This window comes from Acipenser ruthenus, chromosome 42 (genome assembly GCF_902713425.1).
Source record: "Acipenser ruthenus chromosome 42, fAciRut3.2 maternal haplotype, whole genome shotgun sequence".
Taxonomy (NCBI): Eukaryota; Metazoa; Chordata; class Actinopteri; order Acipenseriformes; family Acipenseridae; genus Acipenser; species Acipenser ruthenus.
Genome location: NC_081230.1, coordinates 6,287,069 through 6,310,186, shown reverse-complemented (window position 1 = coordinate 6,310,186; position 23,118 = coordinate 6,287,069). Strand labels below are relative to the sequence as shown.

Sequence of the window (23,118 nt, the reverse complement as noted above, 5' to 3'; positions counted from 1 at the left end):
CAGATTTTAAAGAAGGACATGTTACAGCAAACATATCTTTTCATTTGATAACTGGGTTAACTGGGTTAAAGACAGCGCTCTCCTCTCTTACCAGGGACTTCAAAGCAATTCCTTATGTCCTGTTTCATCACTGCCCCCTTTCTTGTGCTGAAAATCTTTTCAATCAGATTTGCTTTTTTTTTTTTACACAACAGATTTTGTTTCTTCCTGGTAACTAATCACTTCCTGTGTTGTAGGTCAGATTTACTCTGGATGAAATCAGACCATCGGGATAATTTCAATGGTCCAAACCGTTGCTGCTCTGGCTGGTTAGGGAAGCAAAATCATCAGTCACCTTACCCACTATAGCGCCCCCTACTGAACAGGCGGCCAAGCTTTAAAAATTGATATTGAGGGGGGTCCCTGAGTGGCTCGCAGGGTGTCATACAGCCAGGGGAGCACAGGTTTGCGTCCTGGCGTTGTGAAGTCATCAGTCTTTGTTGGGGATTCTGGAGGGATTGGTAATCCAAGACACCCTCATCGCGCTACAGCGGACCCTACTGGCCAGGCGCTTAGTGAACTCCGGCAGACACTTGCAGGGTTGGCATTTGTCCTCCAGAGGGCAGTAGCTCGCTGACATTCGCTCTCGAGTTCCTGGGTGTAGAAGAGGAAGCTGGTTCAGTCGTGGGATCAGAGGACTCCCGCTGAACCTTCAGTTCTGCTGAGCTGTGTGGGGAATCGCTGCGGTGAGGGGAAATAAGAATTGGGTTTTCTAAACTGGGGAGAAAAACAGGGGTAAAATAAGTGGACATTAAAAGAAAAAAAGATTTTGATAATGAATTAATATAAATAAAACAGTGGCACATTTTTTTCACAGTTTTGTGGCTAAAAACCTGGTAGCAGTGTGGAGTAGTGGTTAGAGCTCTGGACTCCTGACCGGAGGGTCGTGGGTTCAATCCCCAGTGGGGGACACTGCTGTTGTACCCTTGAGCAAGGTACTTTCCCTAGATTGCTCCAGTAAAAACCCAGCTGTATAAATGGGTAACTGTATGTAAAATAATGTGATATCTGTATAATGTATGTAAAATAATGTAAATCTGTATAATGTGAAATAATGTAAAAAATGTGATATCTTGTAACAATTGTAAGTCGCCCTGGATAAGGGCGTCTGCTAAGAAATAAATAATAATAATAATAATAAAAACTAGAAGGTTGTTTGCCTAACTGCCTAACATGAGATTGCAAATGATTATACTGATAGATGTGTTAAGAGTCATGGGTGTTGGGGAGGGGGGGGCCTTTGTTATAACAATCTATTATCCCCCCACCATTATGAAGGTGTATACAAACGTGTATTGATCAGAAATGTTCAGATCAACCAACAAGAGTCACAAGCTTCCATAGGACAAGACCTCTGCTCAGTACATCTGCTTTGGATTTATTTAGATTCTTTCAGCATTTCTAAATGTCACACTATTGAGTGTTTTACAGTTCTGGATGAAAAATCGAAGGCAAATTCCACTCTGTAAAAGAAAGAAATGACAGATGCCTGCAATACCTCTCGCACACACCGCTTACCTTCCTACCTGCAACGAATACAACGTTTTTATTGAGCAAAGGGAAACTTCAGGTACAGCTCACACACGAAATCTGAACAAGTGCACATAAAAAAAACATTCTGGGAAACCCTGGTTCTCATTTATCAGAGGGGAGAGCGAGAGACTGACACGCAAGGGGCAGGCAATGGCACCGGTTCCATCGTGTTGCTCAGGGGAGACAGCTGGGAGGCAGGCTAGGCAGACAGAGATGGAGAGAGGGAGGCTCGGAGCAGCTGGGAGGCAGGCTGGAGTCCGGGAGGAATCTAACCCTGCCAGATGAGCCCCTGTACACAAGAGAGTCCGATTGTGTTCCCTGGGAGAGCCAGGAGGCTTGTTTGCTGGGTGGCAGCAGTGACACAATGGCACGTTACCTCAGCCACATCCAGGCAATTAACAAGGCAAACAGAATGCAGGGTTATAATGGAGTGAAAATCCAGGGAGGTTATGATGAGAAATGATCCGGGAACAGGGAACACAAACTGGAATCATCATACAGACAGACTTAAGACATAGGGAGACGGATGAAAGACAGAGGGAGATGGATGAAGGACAGAGGGTAGGAGAAGTGAGGGTATGGAATGAGTTACCAAAAAATGACGTTGATGCTGAACCATTAAAACTCTTGAAGTTGATTTGCTGTGGTATCAATCTGCTGCCAGGACCAGCATTGATAACTCTTCATTAATCTCTGCAGATTTTTCATCGGGTAAATCTGTGTGCAGCTGCCTGCCTGTGTGCAATTAAGCTAACACTGCAAATGCCAAAAACACATCAGCTATCTTTATCACAGTTACTGTTTGTTTTGTTCTGTGGTTCTGTTTAAAAGCCTCTACAAGGACAGCGGCACCATTGTTAAAATGTAACCCCTCGGCCCTAGGGTAAATCTCTCTTTAGCACAGCACTGTGGAATATCTCAGGATTGTTTGTGGATGATACGCTTCAAATAAACGTTGCATTTAATCAAAGAAAGATTTAGGACCTAGAAGACCGGTTTTGACACCGTGCCAGGGCTCACACAGGCCTGTAGAAGAGCTGTACATTTTCCAGGAGGCCTGGGACCTTGGGAGACGCTCCCTTAGCTGCACAATACCCCAGTACGGCTGGTCCTAATCAAAGAACGCAAAGAAACAGTGGCGATGTTCGGGAGCTCTGTTCCAAGAAAACACAGACGACATTAATTTACACCAAAACCCAGAGCAGCGATGCTCAAAGGCAAAGGCAACAGCAGACCCAGGTTCAGCAAAACACACACAGCATCCCCATCGCTTTGTATATTGCTGTCTACACAACTTGCAAGAATGTACAGTAATGTAATACAGTCCTCAGCCTCTAAGAGAAAGGGTGCTCCCTCCAGTCCAGGGCAGGCTTGAGGCATGGAGACTGAACTGCTCGCTCCCTCACCTCCCTAAGAGAAAGGGTGCTCCCTCCAGTCCAGGGCAGGCTTGAGGCATGGAGACTGAACTGCTCGCTCCCTCACCTCCCTAAGAGAAAGGGTGCTCCCTCCAGTCCAGGGCAGGCTTGAGGCATGGAGACTAAACTTTCTTTCTTTGTCTCCAGTACTACCAATTGAGAACTTATAATGGGCACCATAGTACATGTGCCCAGTCATTTAGCAGTTTGCCAGTCTTGCCCCATGCATTAATGTTTTGTACTCTGCTTCACAGCTTACCTGCGTGCTTTCCCATGCTTCACTACGCTTTGGCCTGCTTTTACCTCCATAGTGTACCTCGGCACACTTTCACCAGAGAAACAGAGTTCAAGACTGAATACCACCCAGTCAAACCGCCACTGTTTATTACAGTTTATTATGACTTTAACAACATTTCCATTTAATTAGTGCCGATGCAGAGGTCTGATTTTTGCAGCACAGGAAAATGAGCTTGTTCAGGCTATTTTAAATAATATCTTGGTTTATCGCTTGAAAAAGCTCAGTTTGCTACCCAGTTTGAAATGCCCGACTCAGTTTTTGCCACACAAGCCAAGCGAAAGCTAGAGAAGCCTGGAGGCCAGGAAGGCTCAAGCAGGTGAACTTCCGTCTGGGAAGGGAACGGGAATGAGACTCACCCTGTGGACTCCACTTACATCACCTGTCCAAGCACCGCACGGCACCAGGATCCTGACCCTGGAGGCCAGGCCTAGCCTATGAAGTCTCTGTGGCCAGCAGGGTTCACTGAAGCTCTAGGGAGGTCACTCTACAAGATTCCCATTGGGGTTGCTATACCATCTGAGTTTCAAATCAATACATCCTATAGTCCCAGAGATAGCCACAACCAATACATGAGCTTTGATCAGGTGCACTGCTCCTCAGTCTGCTGCCTGGGACCCTCCCTTAGATTGGCTGTTGCTTCTCTTATTTCTTATTTCCGCAACTTTCCCTCCTGTGCGTTTAGGTGCTGGTTAGGTGCTTCTTGGACTGCTCCAGCTGATGATTGTGTAATAAAACAGGATTTAAATGCACCCATTAAAAACCAATGGCAAACTGAATCTGAAGTAGTAGAGTCTGCACTCACATATCCGACCCTGTAAAATGTGCACTTCAGTGATGGTTAAACGCGTGTGACGTATATCTGATTATTCATTTTGGCCCGTTCCAACCCTTGTCCGTTTTTCAGGGAAATCAAAAAAGATACAATATCAAAAATACATATCTGAAAGGACTGTGTTTTAAAATAAGTAGGCTTCCATTTAGATGTACTGTATTGGTTTTGTTGGTACAGTACTATATTTTCAACAGAAGAAGTACCTTAATTCAGAACGATATGATTCTGAAAATATCACTTGCCAAAAGAGACGACATGTGTTCTGTAATACAGTACATATTTTTAAATCCAGTAGGTATTGTAGCAGTGTGTAAAATTCCCCGTTAACGACCCAACAACAAAATGAAATCAAAATGTTACCCATGCACAGAACTGCGCACAACGGAAAAGGTCATGCAATTCAGCAAAATATTTTTTAAAAATTCTAAATTGAAGAATACAGCGCTCGATAAGGCCCTAATGTCACAGTTCACACTATCTGAAACTGTTTAACGTTTAACTGTTACATTACCCTAGCTTGTCTTGCTCGCTTTGTTTTGGCTGCATTATCAAGTGAAACTGGAGGAAGCGCTGTGTAACTGCACAATAAGAACAGATTTGGCATGCGAGAGATAAAATAAAAATGCGGGCTGACTGATATTCAAATAAACTGTGACATTGAAGAGATGGGATTTGTATCAGAAAACTGGTGACTGAGTTGGAAATCTCGTGTGACGGGTAAGTGCATTCATTTGTTACATATATATAATGGGGATTGATTTTATTCTTAATACAATGGTGGTAAAACGCGACTGACGTTTATCTGGGTAACGGATATCAGTGTGCTCGCTGTATTCAGAAGCACCTCCTAAATGATCTTCAACTGCATGCCGTCAATGGGGGAGTTTCCATGTGTGGTCACTTACACGTGAAGTGACAACGTACCACTGTGGTATGAAACATGCATTGATAGCACGCTACCACAGAGAGATCCTCGCACTGTGTGCTGATCCCCTGCAGTGGCACGGTACCAGGACCTGGCAGACAGCGTGCTCCTGTATCGGAATCACTGTGCAATCCAGTGCCATGCTGCCAATGGCTCTGCAAGGGTTTCTTCAGGGTCATTCATATGGAGTGATCAGCACATGGTTATCAGGGAATGCTGCTCAAGTGTAATCATTACTGAGGGCACCAGGTGATCCTGCTTGATTATTTCATTATGCAATGTGTTGGAATTTGAAGTTTACAGTTTCTTCTGTCTGTCCAGTTTTAAAAGGACAGGTGTTGCGAGTTCAGTGAACTGTTTGTTTTAACAGAGAAGAATTCATATTAATGCTACCAAATGAGAAACAAACAACATGAGGGTGCTCGGCAGACCCCACATTATATTACCTAGCTGTCTGGTTCTAGCTGTGTTCTCCATCCAAAACATAGGTGTTAATTAAAGACTGACGTTAACGCCTTGAGAGTGTGCCCTGATGCGCTGTGTTTGAACTGGAGCCCAACACTGAAATACCTTCAATAGTGATGCATCCTGGCTGCAGTATCACTGCACCGATATAGTCACAGCTTTGGCTGTGTAACTGCAGGGTTGAGGGTGTGGTGTGGGTTGGGTTGGTGCTGCTGCTGCTGCTGGGTAATATGAACGGCTACCTGCGCTCTGATTGGCTGAAACGGCCTTGAGCGTTGTTCTCTGCAATGGCCAGAAACAAAAGCCAGCAATAAAGAAAGAAGCACATTTAAAGCCCATTTTAAAAAGAAAAATCTGTAAAATCCTACAGTCAATTGATTGCTGTCTTGTGTCAAATGAATCTAGCACTGAATTCGCTAAAACCTCTACTGGCTTAGCCAGCTGGAAACCAGTAAAGGCATGTTCCAATAATTCACCGCTAAAGCTGGTGACCAGCGACTATGTAGCAGCGGTTGGTATTTCCAACAGATCTGGTGCGTATTAGTGTAATTAAGCCCCCATGCTTTAAAAAAAAAGAAGGCAGTCAATAGATGAGGACACAGCAGATGGCGGAGATTTTAAAACATAAAATAAAACTTAGCTTTTAATTACCTCCTTTAAAAATAAAACCCCCAAAAAAACAGCAGTGGGCGCACGGTCAAATATTGACACACTTTTGAAAAATGTTAATGTGTGGCAGTTCTGAAATGTGTCTCTCTCTCTCTCTCTCTCTCTCTCTCTCTCTCTCTCTCTCTCTCTCTCTCTCTCTCTCTCTCTCTCTCTGTAACGCAGAACACATTTGTGAAAGTATTTGCTCAGGACGGGACACTGCCAAACAAGGAACAAGTTTAAAAAAAAAAGGATGACCAAATTTCGCACATTTTTAAACAATTAGCCTTCCCTGCCAAAAACTTCCCAGAGAACAGAAAACAAAAATATGTCATAAGATTAATAATGATATAAAATAAGAAGAAGAAGGAGAAGAATGCAAAGACAAAATAGCGTGCAGGGCCAAATTGCAGGATTATAAATGATGATTGAAGTTTCGGGCAGGCGTTCAACAATCTCAAATGAAAACCATCAGAGTCTGTTTGACGAAGGGACGCCAGAGTGTGTGAGAGATCAGCTCCTGAGACGGGACAGGACAGGGAGATAGGTATACCTCCAGGTCAATACCAAGCTCAATAAGACTAGACCTGATATGGAGAAACATCTTGCTGACAATGCTAACCCTAGCCAATGTTTTAAGCACAGCACAGAATTTAGGACAGAGCTGGAAAGTGGAGACTTAGGACAGAGGGAAGGAGACACTTCTTCACACAGAGGGTGGTGAGGGGATGGAATGGGTTACCCAGCCACGCTGTCGATGCAGAATTATTGGGATCCTTTAACAACTTGACAAAGTTTTGAGATCAATCAGCTACTAGGAACCGGACGAGCACGGATGGGTAAATGTTCTTGTGTTATTCTGTACCGCTAAAGTATTAGGTACAGAGAATGATTTAGTCCTGCTCCTCAAGCAGAGGATATAAATTCTACTAAATTGTTCCAACCTGGGTTTTGTTATGCATTGTCTGAGAGACTGACTGATGCACTCTTCTGACCAGAGAAAAGTATTTAAGAAGACATGAGTGCATTAGCCCAGCTGTGCCACCTTGCCCCTCAGTTGTTGTTTTTTCTTTGTAATTTTTTCTCCAGCCCCTGGCCCGGTTGGGTCTGTGTCTGATAGCTGTGGCTGCCTGCAGCTGGGATGGGGTGGGGAGGTAATTTTCAGGAGCGCGGTTGGAAGACACTCTAATTGCAGGCTTTTCGGATTTGCAGAGAAGGGGTGCGCACAGCTGAAACAGTTTGAGTTCAGTGCCAGCCCAGTTTGTGGTTTCCTCATCTAAAGGGCTGTGGTCTCATGACAGATATCCCTGGGGGGGGGGGGTGTCATTCCCTTTATGGGAGGGGGGATCTCCTCAGATTTACACCTGCCATAACACTGTCAATATGGTGAAGGGTCACCATGGGCAGCCAGGATGACTGTGCCAGGTTTTCAAAGGTATCATTTTCTCAATATTTCCATCTGTTTGCTATCATTTTTTTTTAATTCTTAAAAGGGCAGATCTAAACCTAGCCAGTACTTTTTACTTTAAATACAGCACAAAAACCAGATCAGTTGGAATTAAGTGGAGACAGACTTAGGACAGAGGGTAGGATACACTTTTTTATCCACTATCCCATGCAAAGTCCCATGATTGTTGCTGAATAGTTGCACGCTTCTCTGACCCAGCTTCTAAAGGTGAAACCACACCTTCACTTACTTGTTTCAGCTAGTGGTGTAGAACAATATCTTTATAAGACATCGATAACGAGTTGTTGAAAAGTGTGTCTGATTACTCTGTTTCCCCCAGCACCCATTGTGGTGAGGCAGCCTCAGTTCGACTCAGATCCCCAGTTCCCACGTCTACACTTCGCTCCTCGCTGCCAAAACGTTTTCTTGGAAGCGGCCGGCAGCCTGTTTTTTTTTTCTAGAGCGACAAACCGAGGACACAAAACCACAGCATTCGAGTTAACTGTTTCAGAGCCGCCCTCCCACCCTGCCTCCATACTAACCAGAACTCTGTGACAAAGCCTTCTTCTGCGGGCTGTGGAGGGCGTGTCATCGTGCTTCCCCAGACGAGCAGGAATTCACATTCCCAGGGTCACTATTGTATTGTGTGCGCAAACCAACCCCAGGGTTTGAAACAGTCATTTCCTTACAATGCTGTGGTGTTTGCTATCATTCGGAGCTCTGATGATCTCATATTGAGGCTTCATCCTTTTCACTTTGAGCCACTTTGAGCTTGCCCGGAGAATCCTGAGTATCTGAACATCCTTCCTTATTCCATTCAAATCATGTGACAATTTCACTTATCAACTCTGCTATCCCCCCCCACATACACACATCTATAGATAGATAGATAGATAGATAGATAGATAGATAGAGTAGGGTTAGGTTAAAAGAGTGAGGGGCTTATAAAAAGGCAATGAAAGGGACCTTTCATCGTCTCAAAAGGGCAAAAAACATGTTAGGGGCCCCCATTTGTTTTTAAACTACAGTACCCCACCTTATTAAAGTAGTAAATACAACATGATTCTGTCGTAGACCAGGAACCCCGCTCCAGGTCCTGGTATAGTGCCCAGGCAGCGTGTATTTTTGGTTCTATTCATTTTTTATCTAGCATAGCTGGCTTTCAGTTAAATCGCATCGTTTGAATCTTTACCAAAAGGTCACTGACGTTCTGATCGGTCACCATAATCACCAGTCTGGTAAAGGGGCTCATTTGCTGATTGCTAATATGGAAACAGCACCATCTAGTGGGCACTATTAGAACTAACAACCTGCCAGTTCACATGCAGTTGCAATGCAGATATGTGATATCTACAAAGGAAAGCCAGTCTGCTCAGTACAGATCTGAGTTGCAATGGCTAAACAAGACACTGGGAATAAACTTGGCCCCTCCCGTTTTTTAATGGCAAGGAAGAAGTGCTCCTATACGATAGTTTCCAAACATTGAGCCAAGCCAGTCTTGTTAAACTCAACTCTAGATCTTATTTAATGGGCTAACCCTTGGCGTGACACCCTCTGTAGATGCCACATACCACTGATCATCTGTTTCTTTAAAGCAAAGTCATGCCATTGTGTTCTCCCACAACAGAGAGGGGGGGGGGGTTTCATACAATTGTGCTTCTGATCATGCACAGTTCATTTTATAAATAATATTTTTGAAGCCCATATTTGCCACCAACACCAAACCATCTGGGTAGTAGTGGCAAGATCCTTTAATCACAGAATAATATAATAATATACAATCATTGCAGATAAAACTATTAAAAAGTACAATACAAAATCGAGACTCAACAAACCATTGATAATATCCCGCTAATCGATTACTAAACCCCTCTGCTTTTTGAGTCGGTGTTTGACTGTGGTTCTTCATTGGAACAGTTTGGCCACTTTCAGTTTAGCAGCTGTTTCTGCCCAGCTGATCTGACTACATGCCCTGATTGAGTGGTAAGGAGTATCCACTGTCAATGAGACGGCGCCAGGCATGACTGGCACCCGTTTTGTTTGCTGTGATTTTCCTTAGCTTTGATATCTCCAGCCTGGTTTCATTTTTTCAGCTGCTGTTTAGAAGCAAAAAATAAATTGAGAGGGATCACACCGAGCAGCAAAGCTTTCATGAGGTTTCAATACCTGTGTTACTCTAAAAGGTAGGTGTACATGATGGTGTATTGCAAACCCCTGAGAAACAACATTGAAAAGGATCAAGCCTAATTAAAAGGACAGTGGAATCCGACTGGAATAAGTGCCTCCCCAACTCCAAATGTTCCCACGCTGACGGGAGGCTTGAGCATTGCATAGCAGGCAGCTTCACTCAGTCTTAATTGCCCTCTGCCTGGTTCCACTGGGTTTAGTGGACTGTAATTACAATAGTGAGGAGAGCAGGATTGGAAACCACAGCACCATCCATTCTGCATCAGAAACCACAGGCAGGCACTGGCACAGTAAATAGGATCCTAATGCTTCTTAAAGAACAGCCTGGGACTGTATGAAACAGCACAGTTATATTGTTGTTTAGATTCACTTTGTATATCAGTCATCACATCCTGGTGTCTTCTTAACAAGTTTAGAGCTCTCAAACATGTCTTGTCTTGAAGAAATACCTTTGTGTGTTTTAGGATATCAAATTGTCTTTTCACCAGTCAGGGCTTGATTAAGTCAACACTGATGCCATGCTGTGGATACAGTCCCAGGACCCAAGTCTCTGCCTGAACATTTCACAGCTAATTGGAAAACTACACCCCCTGGTGTACCGCAGAAGAAACTGCGCCTGGAAATGACTCCAGGTGAAAACACGCACCTTTTGAAGTTCCACAATGAACAACAATCTGGCACTACCTAATACAATTAAATATCTGTTGCCTTTTGTAATTGAAGTGTTTGTTTTTTTTCTCATGCTGATGTATTTTCTAGCTCAGGGTTTCTGTCCCTGAATGAGTTAATGTATAACACCAGCAGAGATCCAGCCTTGACTCTCTCAAACAAGGGGTGCTCTGTGTGCCATGTTTCTGTGTGATTCTCACGGCCCTGGGGGGTAAATCTTTATACCAGGGCTCGAATTAACCAGCCCAAGTGTTTCTGACAGCGATTCATAAAAGACTTCCCTAGGAAAAATACCGTAGAGAAAAACCACATCAACAAACAAACCTTTATTTCATTTAAAACTCCCCTTTTCAAGTGAACCTTGGGATGGCTTTGGATGCGTTGCTTTGATTAGAACCATCCAATTCAGTCTTTTTTTCTATTTAGTTGGGTCGTAGCATCAAGATTAAATTCTCAAATTTTTTTTATTAAAGTGTCCGATATTGAAAAGTGTTATTGAAGCAGTTTCTTCCTTCTCTGTGTTTGCTTCTCTTCTGTGGCGATGCAGGCAGTGGCACTACAATGGAAACGGGTCTGTGTTTGTGTAAGGGGCAATGGGGAGGATGGTAGACTCACGAAGTCGTATTAAAAATGCCCCTTTGTTTAATATTTCCCCGCTTCAAGGGGGTGTACAGCATCATTTTTGACCTTACTAACTTCAAAGCCTGATTTGTACAGCACATTGGGAATAAGGCAGCAGCTACAATGAGATGCCATTGGTAGAATGGTACAGTGGGAACTTTAGAATATTTTCTTATTTTTCATATTGTGACATACCAAAACACACAGCTGTTCTATATATATATATATATATATATATATATATATATATATATATATATATACATGTTCTTCTTGAGTCATTTATACCAATAGCTTCAGGCGCAATACTAATATGTAATCACAAACAATACATCACAGTTTTATTTATGATTCCTTACACATAAGAGTAAGGCTTTTTTAGAAGAAGAAAAAAAAACATTTTCCAAGCGTGGTAAAAAAATAAAAAGGGGGTCATTAAAAAGTAACCCCCAGCAGCCAATAATACTCAACTGTGTCAATTTACAAATCCTCTAAACTGCACCGCTTGCGTGCGGTACTGCATTTTACCAGCCAGCACTGCGGATTTCATAGAGTTCTGGCGCCACCTTCTGGTCTAAGTAGGCATGACAGGTAAAGAATATCCAAGTTGATATAATTACATGCATAACTGTGTTTTTAGACTATAAGGTTTTGTATGTTTTGATTTATGAAAATTACATTTAGCAAATACAAAAAAGCAAAAGGCATAGCTGCATACATTTTACATGTTGCTCTTTACATGTATATTTCTAATAATGTGCTTTAGTTTAATAAGTACTCTGAAACCCGCTGTTGCCCCTGGCTGTTCAAAACAACAGCATGTTTACACATCTGGCTCTGTTACCTGGCAAAACTTGGCTCGCCTACGTGCTGCGGTCAGCCAATGTTTCCCTGGAAATGGCGGTTGGGTTTAAGAGGAACAGACACATCGTGTGTCTATTGTATTACGTTGCGGAAAGGAAAGCGTCCCGAGGGCATCAGATGATTCAAGGGCATTTGACATTTACTCGCACCTTTCACTTCCAGAGCTGGGCAACTCTACAAAATCAAGCCACCCTGTCCCTAACCCAACCCCAACCCTAACCCTAAACAACCCCTGCCCTAAAACCTAACCCTAACCCGATACCTAACCCTTAATAATCCTCTGAACACTCTCTACGGGATACCCCTGTGTGCTGCATTGTGCTATGTGACCGCGTGGTCTGTGTTCCTGCAATACCGTTCATCCGCTACCAATGCAAGATGCAAGCAATATGATTCAAACGAGTATTATTAGCGCCACTTGTGAGACGGATTGCTTATTTAAAAAAAACTGTTGGAGAACTAGGCTACCGTACCCACTCACAAACACAGTGACGCTCAAATGAAATACAAAACCCGGGGTCTGTGAAGATCTTGTGAAAAAAAAAAAGTTGCAACAAGTAAACACTGTTTTAGTGTCTAAACTTGCTCAGAGACAAGATGGCGCTACAGAGATAATCACTAACGTGTTACTGGAATGCGCGATAATAAATTGATTAGATAGATAAGCTGTCATAAAGCAAAGTCCACGTGAAAGACACAATTAAGGTCCATTTTTACAATGTGCTTCTATCGCCCTCAAGAAGGCCTCCCCTGTATTCAGTATTAACAACACCGACTCTGCAGAAGATTCACGGATTTTACAAACTAAAACTACTAAAACAGTAGCTTAGAACAGTTTGCTTGAAAAAAAAATCAACGGTTTTTAAATAATGTTCAGTAAAGTGTCACCCAGTAATGTTTAATAAAGTCTAAATCCTATGGTACTGTTTAACCTATGATGATGAAAAAATAATCCTAAATGTCCTTAAATTTTTGTGAATTGAAACCGTGGAAGAAATAAACGGATTTTTATTTGTATTTAAGAAATGTAATCCTCATATTGATATTAATACATCTGCGTCATAAATTCAGCCTGGCAGAATTTACTGCTCTGTGACAAAGTCAAAATTTTTGAATTTCCATCCATGTTCACCCTGGTGAATAGCTGACGGAACGGCGTACAAAACCATATGAATTTGAGAATCGGTACATTGATGAAAATTGCCTGAAAATTTCTAGTTACTTCAGCAGTTGTCACAAAAATGAACCTGTTTATCAAAATTGTTTTTACAATTCTGCTTTGCATATTACTCAAACATTTTCGACACATTAAACAGCGCGTCACCTTCCTCGTTCGTGTAGGGCAGCCTGCTTACCCGATCATTTACACGGGGCTCGTAAATGAGCTGTTGTTTAACACAGGCTATTAATGTATTTGTTTGTGCAAGTCTAGAGGTGCAATACACTGACATATGTGTGTACCTCTCTCCTTATCTCACAGAACATGTATTTGTTTTTATAACGCCTACTGTATATACTGCAATGACGTCTTTCATACAATCACAGTATAGTCCATAGTCTATGTTTTGATTGTATCCGTTTTCAACTCTCTCTCTCTCTCTCTCTCTCTCTCTCTCTCTCTCTCTCTCTCTCTCTCTCTCTCTGTATATATATATATATATATATATATATATATATATATATATATATATATATATATATATATATATATATATATATACCCGTTCTGCATAGCTTTTTGGAAGTTCACTGTTTGCATTTAATTCTATACAACACTGTCAATAGAGTTTAGGGATGGTGAAGCACCTGACAACCGAACGCACACTATCTTGCACATCGTGACTGAAACTGACTTGCACCAGGGAGATGCATCACATGTATAGCACAGAACCGAATTATACGAGCAGCAAACCGGTTAACATGAAAGTATGCGCTACACATAGCAGGTGTTTTTTTTTTTGGTTTTTTTTTTTTTTCAAACCCGTTTTTCGACATTAGACTTTAAAGAAAGCGATGTCTGTGTCATGATGCAATCGAAACGTTGAAGTAGAATCCAGTAATCTCTGGGACCGCGTCGCGGATTGTTCAATTGTCTGTAACAAAAAAGAAAGATCTTTGCAAATCGGGCGCGTCCCGTCTGGTTTCACAAACATGTTTTTAAAAAGAGGGCGGGTCGGAACAACGTGACATCGTGCACTATAGCAATATCATTATTGAAATATCATACAATCATAGGTGCCCCAGTGAAAAAACAGTTTAAAGGGATGTATGGCTGCAGTGCAGAATGTTTTAAAGCAATATCACTTATCCTTTAAAATCAAATTCAAATTCAGGAATCGGACTTCCAGAATCATTAAACAGGAACAAATTCAATGCTGCATGGATCCTTTAACGATTGTTAAAATCACCCTATTTGAAATACAGAAGCATATTCAGGTTGCAAAGGTTCTGCTCTTAGGAACTCGTTTTAATACGGTACACACTATGCATTTTCAAATGTTCCTTTTCCATGTAAGAAACCGCACTCCAGCAATTTCAAAAGAGCGGAGAGAAAGTATAACTGTCCTGTTATGAGCCCCCAGTCATGTGGTGGAGAATGCTTTGGTTTCCTATTGAATTCGAGATATCCGTCGCTAAGACTGATTATTCTCAGAACGCAGGGATTCTTTCCAAAACGTGCGGATTCTTCTCAGGACTCACAGAACGACCCAAGCCCCCTATAAAGAACTCGTGTTCCAGTAACGGCTTTGATATACCTGGAAAAAAAAAGTGATGCAGAATAATGCCATCCTGACTTTGACACTGTGGACAGCATGCACATGTTTGATTGAAACACGCAGACCGGCTTTGTGTGATTAGGAAGACTAAAAGAAACGTAATACTTTCAATGACAAACGTTCGAGCAGAAGTTGAATGGGTCTGACTGTAATTAAAAATGAATATCAGCATATTTTTATTTTAAGTGCTAATATGTTACTAAATGATTAGCTTGAAAATGTGGATGCAAAGATTAAGAAACACTGTGGATGTAAAACACAGTTTCAAAACGGAAAGTGGTGAAACATTTCAATGGTAGAGGATTGTTACAGCCCCAAACTCAATGAAAGTAAATGGCAATGCGCGTTGCGTTTTGTGATACGGGTTCTCCAGTATTCATTTGCCAAGGCTGTCTGCATGGGAGACAGAGACAGACAGACCCCGGCTATGTTACAGATCAACTCGGATTCCTAAGCGAACAACAGCAGCATTGATGGCCTCATCAATCTGAACATGACTAACTGCGTGCCAGAGAACAATACTCGACTTGTAACACAACAAACCGTTTAGCAGAGGCGGAAACCAGGGACAGTTGTAAACAGGGCTGTTGTCGCCAACTCCAAAAGTAGATGAAGTAGATAGTGTGCAGCTAGGCTCCTGGATGCAGAAATGTGTAATCAAATAGCACGTGAACGTTTTAATCGATTAGTAGCTTGATAGAATGTGTGTGTGTGTTTTAGAAACACTTATTTTTAATGATGGTTTTGCCAGGTTGTTGGTGAGATTCTGCTAAAATCACTCTGTTTATTTGCATGATTTAAAAAAAAAAAGGTGTTGGACTGTAAACTTTATCAGGGAACCAAAACTAAAAGTAAACAAAGGTAAAAATAGGTTCTCGTTTTTAATAAACGTTGTTTTTTTTTTCAAACAGGTAACACTGAACAGGAAACCCCTTTGGTGTGTGTTTATGTAGGAAAATCTATTTTTAAAATAGTTATTTTCCCCTCTCCTCATAAACCAGAAGCCTACGGCAAAAACTTCATTGGCTGAGAGGGCGGGGTTCTGAGCCAATCAGCGCGCATCTCTATTTTTTATACGAGGGAGCGTCACCCGCAGGGACTTCAGAAGAACTTTTTTTTTTTTGCGAGAAAAACTTATTTTTATCTTTCTGTTTTCGGTTTGTTTATTTGAGTTTGTTTGGAATTTGGTTTATTCTTTTGGCGTTTCAAACCGAAGCGAAGAACAACGAACTCATTCTACATGTATTTATACAAGTTGCGAAGGGAGTCACTCATGACAACTACATATTGAAAAACGCGTGTGGTTCTGGATACGATATGTACTGGTTACAGGTGCTCTCCTGTGTCGGTTTGGTCTTACTATGGATACCGGAGTCGGTGCACTCGCAGTCTCAAGGAGGTACGTAAACACACTTATTTAAATATTCAGTGCATTTTCATAATACATTTGTGCTACCATAAACTCATATTAATAACACTCGCTTGTGGTTTGGTGGTCTGATAGAGCTAATACGCGCTGGGGTTGTCCGAACAGATTTCTCAGATTCCGTTCTGCGATGTGATTTCATGATTTTTTTTCTGATGTGTTTTGTCTTAATGCAGAGTGTCGTCGCTATTCTTTTAGAAGTAGACATGAAATGGCTGTGATAGCCGACTGCCGTAGGACTTTATACAATATAGTTAAAACTCTATCATCATTGTGTGTGTGTGTGTGTGTCTGTGTGTGTGTGTGTGTGTGTGTGTGTGTGTGTGTGTCTGTGTGTGTGTGTGTGTGTCTGTGTGTGTGTGTGTGTGTGTGGTGTTTAAATTTGAAAATTAATATTAGGATTCCTCATTAAAATGCACTTATTTGAGGCGGGTTTCATTTCAGAGATACCAAGATAATTGCTTTTATCGGTCTGTGAATGAAACGGGCTGCATCATATTCCTAGTGTTAATTCAATTCTATACAGTACACCCATGCAAGTGTTTCCAAATGAAATTGAAATGTGTTTAAAATCGCTTGATTGGATTCTTACACATGTGGTAAGATGTGTTCGATTTGCTTATGACTGGATGGTTCTGTCTGTGTTCCCGATTGAAAGGGTTCGGGTTGCGCGGCTGTGCAGCGTGTTCTGGGGTATGTGTGTGTGTGGATATACGGCTCAGTTGTTTTGCAGAAACCTCACGCTGGTTTATCTCTTCTGTCAAACCTGTTTCAGGACTCACAGCAGAACCTGTCGGTTATGTTTGTAGTATCGAAGGAGGGTTGATTTACTGATTTACGCAATTCATTTAGCCTACTGACGCTTCACTGGTTTAATTTTTTTTTTAAAAAAGGTGTGTTTTCTATTAGGTGACTTCAAGATTTCACGATGACTAAGCGCGGGCGTAAACCAGCTTTTAAAGTGAGTTTTGTCTGGGTTAAACGTTCGTTTTAAGGTTTATCGTGATGGGGGAACATATACAAAATAAATATGATGCGAAAATACATGATGTTAAGCGACTGCCAGCAACGTGTACTGTTCAAGACCCGCAAGGAGGCTGCTGCTGGTAGTTTTAATGGCCCCAGACAGTGAGTCCTGATAAAGTCAAGTGTGCAGGATGGATAACCATAAGAGGACTCGAGCCGCTCAGCTGATTCAGGAATTTTAAGAGCGTGCTTCTGTGGCAGGACCCGCAAGCGACAATTTCCTGTCGCACAAACCCGTGGCACCATCTTTCTGATTCAACCATATATACACAGTTGTAGTCAATAGTTTACATCCCTCAATGAAAATGTATAATTCCTAGAAATGTCTCGAAAACAAAGAATTTTAGGGAAAATCTTTTGTAGCAAAACTTTTGCTTTTGTGGATAAGGAAAAAAAAGTTACAAGAAATAAATGTCTTTATTTCTGCTTTTTTTTTTGTGCAAAACTCCAAAACTGCTAATACAAAAGTATTCACATCCTTTGATGCTTTGATAGTATTGTCTACAAGGTGCTAGAAATGTCAATATGATAATGCAGAACCTAATTCTAGAAAAGTCTAGAAAATGCTGGATTGTAGGTGAACATTCTTAGAGAGTATAAAATGATTAGGCATAGGATGATTGCTGTCATTACCAATAAGTCAATATGGGGAAAAGTAAAGAGCTATATGAAGATTTTAGGCAGAAAATTATTTATTTATTCCAAGCATTTGCGTATCCCAATTTCAACTCATGTTTCTATTACCAAGAAGTACAAGACTCATGGTACTGTCACAACGCTCCCTTGGTCTGGAAGAAAGAAGGTTCTTTCACCAAGTTCAGTTCAGTTGATCAGTTACATATATATGGATCCAGTTTATGGCCTTGCATATAGACTGCCATATTAGATTCAACAAAGAAACTTGACATGTATCCAATGGAAAAATTATAATTCAAATAATATCATTTATAAATGACTGGATCCTAATGGTGCAAAGGAAAGCCATGTATAAATGATGTCTGAAATAAACAGCACACAGAAGAATATTTTTCTCCTTTTTAAATGGGTGTGATTTGGTGGGGTTACTGTTTGTTTTACTCCTGGGAGGTTTTTTTTCACAGTAATAGGGTAAGAGTTAAAACTTGTTTTCAATCAAATTAAAAATACCCACACGTGAAACAAAACATTACCCGCTGGGCTTGGAGACTCTTTAGCAGAAGTTATTGAAAGACGCCCTGTTTGCCTGTCTCTCTGTCTGTACTGTGTGTTTCTACAAATATGGAAATAACCATTCTATAAAACACTGGGGTTAGAAGGAAACACATGTCCATCCATATGCCACCACATGCTAAAAAATGGGATCATTTATACCATCTGCATTTTCAAAATCATTTCTAATCTTTGTAATATCCTCTAGTCCAGTGGTTCCCAACCCTGGTCCTGGGGAGCCCCTGTGTCTGCTGGTTTTCAACTGAGCTCTCATTTACTTAACGAGACCCTTAATTGAACAGATCATTTGCTTAATTAGACCTTTTTACTTGTTTTCAGCTCTTAAACAGTTGCAGATTTCAAGTTTGCTGTAACATTTTATAAGTAACTTGAACTGTGCAACTGTTTAAGAGCTGAAAACAATTACAAAGGTCTAATTAAGCAAATGATCAGTCCAATGAAGGGTCTAGTTAAGTGACTGAGAGCTCACTGATCTGTGAAAACATGGCCAGCTGTGGTGTGGGTCATACCATTGTAGCTTTGTGTTACCACTGGCCCTCAGTAACCATGACAGTGTTGCCATTGTATAGCCATTGCCATGGAAGAGCATTGGGAAGGGTGTTGGAATCAGGAAACAAATCAGAGCCCATCAAAACCAATTGGAAATGCCGTATCTATATGAAAGGCTTGCAGTGTCAGTCCTGACTCACTTCCAGTCTTTAGTTCTCCTTTGAAAGAAACCCCATTTTCTACACTCTGAAAACTAAACCTCCATTGATGCCACCCTGACCCCCAGACTGGCTCTGCCTGTGGTGTCCCTCCCCTCTGATTCAGCATAGAGACCCCAGGGTTTGACATGTGTCCTCGGGGGGGGGGGCTTACTGAGTCACAAAGGAAAGGTCTTGCATTTTCAAAAAGCTTTTCTTTATCCACCTTCTGATCGTAGCGGTAAACATGGGGACTAAACCGCTTTTGGAAACGTAGAAGTTTTAAGATATTCTGTGACAGATTTGTAAGCGTTGTTCATACTGATAGGTAAGATTCTAATGGGACAAGACTTATGAGGGACTAGAGCAGGGCTTTCCAACACTGGTCCTGGGGACCCCCTGTGTCTGCTGGTTCTCCTTCCAACTGAGCTCTCAATTACTCAACCAGACCCTTCATTGAAGTGATCATTTGCTTAATTAAATCTTTTACTTGTTCTCAGCACTTACTGATAAAATGTTACATTTGAAATCTGCAACTGTTTAAGAACTAAAAACAATTCAAAAGGTCTAATTAAGCAAATGATCCGTTCAATGAAGGGTCTAGTTGAGTAATTGAGAGCTCTGTTGGAATGAAAACCAGCAGACACATGGGGGTCCCAGGACCAGGGTTGGAAAGCCCTGCTCTAGAGGACATATTACAAAGATTAGAAATTATTTTGAAAATGCAGATGGTATAAATGATCCCCACAGTATTCTTATCCCCTGCCAGTGAGTCACCAGAGCCTGGTACAGCCCTGCTGATAGAGATACACAACGTGGTGGTTTATAAGGATCTTACAGGACTGGTGATCCCAATCGGTTTATCAGTGACACTTTGTAAGCAGTCAGTGCAGCGCTGGCCAGTCCTGACCTTTGTTCCAACCCTGTTCTAATGATTTAATTGAACCAAGCTGCGTCTCCCTGTTACAGTTTCAGTGCCAATGGCACAGACATTGGTAGAGTGTTGCTACCAGGTGCTCAGTTGGCAGGTGCTTCCTTGTCCTGGAACGCACCATGCCCATTGCAGCCCTACACCCAGTTGTCGGTGCTACGGCAGCTGTGCCTAATTTTCTGGTCCTGTCCAACACAGAGATCTGGAGACTGGGTGTGTACAAACTCACAAACACAGTGAGCAACAAAAGCCGTTGCCAGCATTACGTATCTGCAGTTGGACTTTATTCCAGTCAGTCAGAGAGCATCACAGTCTCTCAAACAGTCAGAGAGCATCACAGAGCCTCTCAGCCAGTCAGAGAGCATCACAGAGCCTCTCAAACAGTCAGAGAGCATCACAGAGCCTCTCAGTCAGTCAGTGCCCAGCATCACAGAGCCTCTGCTATGTACTACTGCTACAGGGCCTAGCTGTTCCTCCTTCAGTGTTGGAGAATAGAGGCTTTGTCCAAACTCCTTAACTTCTTAGCAATTTGGCCTGTTTTTAAAGTGCATCATTGTACAGCTTTTGAGGAACTTTTAATATATTCTTTTGTAGCTTTTGTAGTAAATATTTCACTGAGGTTTATTTTAAACAAAAAAAAACAGTGCATACACATACATCCTCATAACCCCATAGCAATTGCACAGTAAAGATAGCCAGATGCAATCTGAAACATCTATAGGAGGATGTGATAAAAGTTTGGTGAAGATTGCTGCAAAGTCAAGGGCATTATTGTGTGTGTGTGACAGACAGGCAGACAGGCAGGCAGACAGACAGACAGACAGACAGACAGGCAGGCAGGCAGGCAGACAGACAGACAGTCAGACACAATCAGCACATAGGGATCCCCATTTTTGTTGAATGACAACCCCAAAAATACCACTGGGGTACCACTGCAAAATACTACCCAGATCATGTTTCCATTACTGTGCTGTTTAAGTACCATGCTGACACGGTATGGAAATATTAATCGTGGAAACAAGGTATCAGTCAGTCAGAGAGCATCACAGAGCCTCTCAACCAGTCAGAGAGCATCACAGAGCCTCTCAAACAGTCAGAGAGCATCACAGAGCCTCTCAGTCAGTCAGTGCCCAGCATCACAGAGCCTCTGTCAGTCAGAGAGCATCACAGAGCCCCTCTGTCAGTCAGAGAGCATCACAGAGCCTCTCAAACAGTCAGAGAGCATCACAGAGCCCCTCAGTAAATCAGAGAGCATCACGGAGCCTCTCAGTCAGTCAGAGAGCATCACAGAGCCTCTCAGCCAGTCAGAGAGCATCACAGAGCCTCTCAGTCAGTCAGAGAGCATCACAGAGCCTCTCAGTCAGTCAGAGAGCATCACGGAGCCTCTCAGTCAGTCAGAGAGCATCACAGAGCCTCTCAGTCAGTCAGAGAGCATAACAGAGTCTCTCAAACAGTCAGAGAGCATCACAGAGCCTCTCAACCAGTCAGAGAGCATCACAGAGCCTCTCAGTCAGTCAGAGAGCATCACGGAGCCTCTCAGTCAGTCAGAGAGCATCACAGTCTCTCAAACAGTCAGAGAGCATCACAGAGCCTCTCAGCCAGTCAGAGAGCATCACAGAGCCTCTCAAACAGTCAGAGAGCATCACAGAGCCTCTCAGTCAGTCAGTGCCCAGCATCACAGAGCCTCTGCTATGTACTACTGCTACAGGGCCTAGCTGTTCCTCCTTCAGTGTTGGAGAATAGAGGCTTTGTCCAAACTCCTTAACTTCTTAGCAATTTGGCCTGTTTTTAAAGTGCATCATTGTACAGCTTTTGAGGAACTTTTAATATATTCTTTTGTAGCTTTTGTAGTAAATATTTCACTGAGGTTTATTTTAAACAAAAAAAAACAGTGCATACACATACATCCTCATAACCCCATAGCAATTGCACAGTAAAGATAGCCAGATGCAATCTGAAACATCTATAGGAGGATGTGATAAAAGTTTGGTGAAGATTGCTGCAAAGTCAAGGGCATTATTGTGTGTGTGTGACAGACAGGCAGACAGGCAGGCAGACAGACAGACAGACAGACAGACAGGCAGGCAGGCAGGCAGACAGACAGACAGTCAGACACAATCAGCACATAGGGATCCCCATTTTTGTTGAATGACAACCCCAAAAATACCACTGGGGTACCACTGCAAAATACTACCCAGATCAAAACTTCTATACTGGTAAAAACCAAAGCGAACACAATTAAAGGATGTGGAATCACAGACAGACAGTGGTCCTGATACAGAAGCACACTGTCTGTCTGGTTCTACAATGCATTGCCATTGTGAACTGTGTCTCCATTTACATATCGTAGAATCCAATAGACATATGGCAGGGGTTCCTAATATTTTGTCCCCTGTGGTATCTGGGTCAGGGTTGAAGTCGGTGACTCAGAGGTGAGACGGGACCACAAGCAAGTGAGAGACAGGAGCTGTGATCCTGCAGCCTGTCACACCTGTCAGTACCACACACAGCAGCCACTCAGTGAGACAAAGACTCTGCAGTGAATCACACACAGAGAGCTGACTATTCACACTGAACCTCTGAACAATGTCAAGTGTAGTGATCTTAATAATCCTTCACGCATGTGTTCATAAACTGCTTTCATGTGTTTTATTTTATACCAGCAGACCTGGTAAAGAATATAATCCAAAAAGTCCAACCGTCCAGTCTGAGTCATCACAAATTACGAAATAAAAACTGCAGTGGAGTGGCACCAAAAAGGATTTACAGTTACTGTGAATTGCTGCTAAGCCTGTCTCTTTACAGTGCTTTTTCTATCTTGGTGTGTCTGGCAACAGTAAAATGAACGAGAGAAACTGGGGTATAAGGGTGCCCCAGGGTACCATGTGCGATCTCACATTGCAAAATGAGTCAACACACAAAAACGAACAGCTAAACACCAACCTAAAGGCAAGACACAGAACCAGTAAGTCTAGGGACACTCTAGGGATCTCTTTACACCTGTGTTGGAGGCCTTGCATTGGCTGCCTGTTAGAGATTTGATTTGAAGTTGAACACAATCTGAGTTTTCTTAACTTGTGGAATGCGCTTTCACTTTCCAGTATCAATCTAAATGACTAA

At 42.2% G+C, this 23,118-nt stretch overlaps 1 protein-coding gene across 2 annotated transcripts in view; it reads left to right on the top strand.

Annotated features, from left to right (window-relative positions):
• Positions 1-15,792: 15,792 nt before the first annotated feature.
• Positions 15,793-23,118, top strand: part of LOC117401044 (receptor tyrosine-protein kinase erbB-3) — a 42,812-nt gene continuing 35,486 nt past the window's right edge. The window contains exon 1 of one of the 2 annotated variants that reach the window (XM_059011451.1): positions 15,793-16,119. In XM_059011451.1, coding sequence (XP_058867434.1) covers positions 16,038-16,119 — 82 coding nt within the window. In that variant the 5' untranslated portion in view covers positions 15,793-16,037. The remainder of the gene's footprint in view (positions 16,120-23,118) is intronic. The other variant, XM_059011452.1, reaches the window with a different exon arrangement.